The sequence below is a fragment of the Penaeus japonicus genome, unplaced genomic scaffold (assembly GCF_977035675.1).
Source record: "Penaeus japonicus unplaced genomic scaffold, GWHDUDI00000001_assembly GWHDUDI00000039, whole genome shotgun sequence".
NCBI classification, from domain to species: Eukaryota; Metazoa; Arthropoda; class Malacostraca; order Decapoda; family Penaeidae; genus Penaeus; species Penaeus japonicus.
In genome coordinates this window covers 19,391,709-19,395,591 of record NW_028234441.1, presented here as the reverse complement: position 1 = coordinate 19,395,591, position 3,883 = coordinate 19,391,709, and the positions used below count along the sequence as shown (strand labels likewise).

Sequence of the window (3,883 nt, the reverse complement as noted above, 5' to 3'; positions counted from 1 at the left end):
TTAATAAAATTACAATAATAATAATACATTACAGACAAATAAAAGATTTCAAATATAGACAAAAAGGTAATTGTTTGAATGAAATTTATAATTGTTAAAGCACAAACAATCAATAAACATATTTTTTCCAATAAATAAATTTTAACATAATAGCGAAGTCAAATAAACAGGACATTAGAACATTAGAATCCATTTTTATCCATAAAATGAAACCAAAACTTAACAGACTTACCTGTTGATCTTGCAGTTCTGTCGTGAATACTGTTCACTTACAGGGCTGCAGGGTCAACATATCACCTCATTTTCTCCTCAAATTTTTTTTTTTTTTTTTTTTTATTCTTCTCTGGTCAACGTAGTTTTTTTTCTCTCTCTCATATTGGAAAATAATTCTTTATTAATTGTTTGTGCTTTAACAATTATAAATTCCATTCAAACAATTACCTTTTTGTCTATAATATTGGAAATCTTTGATATGAATAAAGTTTAACTCTGTAAACAAAATTAGAACATTAAAGATGCACAGACTGAACATTATTTAAAAAGAATATTCTTGGATTAAGTTTTTAATAAAAAGCTTATTTTTCTAAGCTTTTATGTTAAAAAAGCTTAAATATTTTAATTTTAAGCTTATAAGCTAATGTCACAACCCTAATGATGATATATAACTGAATTGCACGCAAAGACGTTCTAAATAGCAGCATTATATATAAAATGTATTTATTGCACCGCGTCATGTCCTAGAATTTTAAATATTTCATTAAGCGAAATTTCATTGAGTATATGATTGCTATATCTCCTTAGAGCAGGAAACTACACTAAGGAAGGTTTTAATTTTTGAAAACAACAATGATGTAATTTAAGACCTCGACAATAAAAGTAATGGCAAAAAATATAAACTTTCATTACAACCATGTACTTAAAACAAGTATTTTTTTATGTATATAATGTAATACTTTCAAGGTTAATCAACCAAGAACATCTGGTATTAACCCCATTAACAAAGGGAGAAAGAGGAAGCAGAACAAATATATTCTAATAATGTATACATTCGCTTATTTTCTCAAGAAATCCATTTTTTTCTTCCTTTTTACAGAAAAGAATTGTCTCCCCTGAAACACAATAAAAGCACGTTTTCTTTAAAGGCAAAGCAACATTAAGAGCACAGACTTGCATATTCCGGCGCATGGAATTATTAACAGGATAATTAGCATCACCAATGAGTTCCAGTGTATTAGCATGGAAAGAAAACTCACAACATTACTTGGAAGTTGTAATATTCCACAAATAATTAAATCTACGGGTGAACAAGGTTTTCTTTCCAAGTTATAAGGTAATAAGGGAGGATGGAGACACACACACACACACACACACACACACACTGTTAAATTTAGAAATATAAAAGTTTAGTTAAGTCCCCCCGAACGGCGGGTCCGTTTTCTTTGACATACGTAATGTCTCCCATGTTCCACCAATATTTGATGTTTTTTATTTTACGCTTATTTACTACAAGAAAGACATGTTTAGTTTATGTTACACCATTTATCTGGTGTATATATTTCCATTATGAAGACTGTATATTTCAACTGCATTGAAACAGAAGTGTAAATCATTATACATCTACGTAATTTTCTGAATAAATTAGCAGACGCACAACAACACCACATTTTTAAATGGCCAGCCCAAAGAACATCTTTATTTACTGCACAAATGTGGCAAGAAAACCCCATATTTTTGGTGCCTAGACCCGGTAACAAGATCCCAACAAGGTAAAGAACATAATAAACTAGTTTCAGTGCAGTGAATACATGATGAAGAAGATAAAAAAGGCAAGATGTGCGTGCAAGGGCTAGCTGACAAGAGCGTCTGAGGCCATAGGTGATATCCTTGGTAACCTGATGTCACATTAATAGAATTAGAACACGCCATCAAGCAATATGATAAGAGACGAGAAGTTTGACTAAGTACAAGAAGAATATGAGAGTGTCGTAGAAGATAGTGCACTCGATCAAGTATTGGATGATGCCCATGAATTTCGAACAAAGTGTGCCAAATTTAGGATACTAGCTGAAGCCAAAGTTAAAAAAATTAGGAGCGGCCGACGCGCAAGATGTAGTGTCCCAAGATAGTCAAGCAGCTGTGAACGTCAAGTTTTCGGGTGATGTTATTCATTGGCAGTCAATCTGGGACCAGTTCATTTCCCACATTGATGCAACTGACATTCCAGTAATTAGCAAGTATGCATATTTATTGTCACTGCTGGAAGGAGATGCCAAGAATGTGGTTAAAGGATTGGCCCACACAAGTGCTAATTATCAAGTGGCATGTGATCTACTGAAGGAGAGATACGGCAGGAAAGAAAGAATCATCTTTACCCATGTCCAAGCTCTTCTGAATGGTAAACTTAGCATAAGTACAAGTGGTGAAAAGACAGTGACGCAGCTGTGGAAGCTTCGTGATGAAATTCTTACACACGTCCGCAGTTTAGAAGCATTAGGCGTCACTGGGAAGCAGTGTGAAGTGTTCCTCACTCCGATTATCCTCTCCCGTTTGCCTCATGACCTGCTGCTAGAGTGGGCTAGAGATGGGGATGGACATGAGAGTGATTTAGACTTTCTCCTCGACTTCCTGTATAAGGAGATCTCAAGATTAGAGCGGTCCGAAGCCTTCAGAGGAAAGAAGAATGTTGCTGAGGGAAAGACCGAAAGTAGTGCCCCCAAGGAGAAGTTTTCTGCTGTAGCCCTTCATACCTCGTCTAAGCAAGAACCTCCTGTCTGCTGTTTTTGTAAGAAGAAACACAAGTCTGAAAACTGCTTCAATGTGCAGAAGTTAAGTGGGCAGGAACGAGGTGAGAAGATTAGAAGTCTAGGTGTCTGCTTTAAGTGCCTTAACAATGGACACTCTTCAAGATTCTGCAAGGCTCAGATAAAGTGTGCAAGCTGCAAAGGAAACCACAATACCCTCATGTGTGGCATCAAACTGGACTTTAGCCCAAGACGAGAAGAAGTCAACAAGGGTCAGAAGTCGGACAACGTAACACTCATGTCTAGTCAAGGTGGTAGTTGTACAGTCTTACAGACAGCCAAGGTAAAAGTATGTGGTACTGATGGTAGGGTTGTTACAACTAAAGTGTTGTTTGATAATGGGGCTGATAGAAGTTATATAAGTAGTAGTTTTGTTAAGAAATGCAAACCACAATGGCTAACCAGTACCCCAATTCCCTATTCTAGTTTTGGGGGTCACAGTGATGGAAAAGATGAACATAGAAATGTTTTCAAATTAAATATGTTACAGCTGAAATTCCTAAGATTTGTCAGCCTCTTGTGAGACCTGTTGTTCCTAACCATGTGTTAAATTCTTTCTCCCATGTTGAATTAACAGATGATTACAACAGTGCCTCCCCCATGGTGATAGATGTGTTAATTGGTCTTGATTACTACTGGACATTAATTTCAGCAGCAGATGCCATCCAGAAGGAGTGTGTTGTGGCCATGAGGTCCATCTTTGGGTATGTGTTGTCTGGAAGGTTACCTGATTCTGCTCACACCACCTCCAGATATTCTGAAACACAGCTTTTGTGTATTTCCCCCTGTATGATTCTGACTTGTGTAAGTTTTGGGACTTAGAAACTGTTGGAATTAAGCCAAAGGAGGCAGTGCAAGATAAATGTGACTCAAAAGTAATGCAGGAATTTAAGAATACTGTACAGCTTAAAGCTGATAGATACGAGGTTGCACTGCCGTGGAAGAATGATTCAGTCAAGGAAGAACTCATAAATAATGAAAATATTGCGAGGAGGAGTCTTAATAGGTTACAAATGAAGTTTGATAAAGCTAAAGAATTAAAGAAAGATTATCTCAAGGTGTTAGTTATGTTTAAGATAAGA

General features: G+C 36.0%; 1 protein-coding gene across 1 annotated transcript in view; it reads left to right on the top strand.

Annotated features, from left to right (window-relative positions):
• Nucleotides 1–1,707: 1,707 nt before the first annotated feature.
• The window catches only part of LOC147467016 (uncharacterized), a 3,489-nt gene continuing 1,313 nt past the window's right edge, over nt 1,708–3,883 (top strand). Inside the window, exons 1-3 of the mRNA XM_086533566.1 lie at nt 1,708–1,747; nt 2,090–3,106; nt 3,292–3,605. Coding sequence (XP_086389692.1) covers nt 1,708–1,747; nt 2,090–3,106; nt 3,292–3,605 — 1,371 coding nt within the window. The remainder of the gene's footprint in view (nt 1,748–2,089; nt 3,107–3,291; nt 3,606–3,883) is intronic.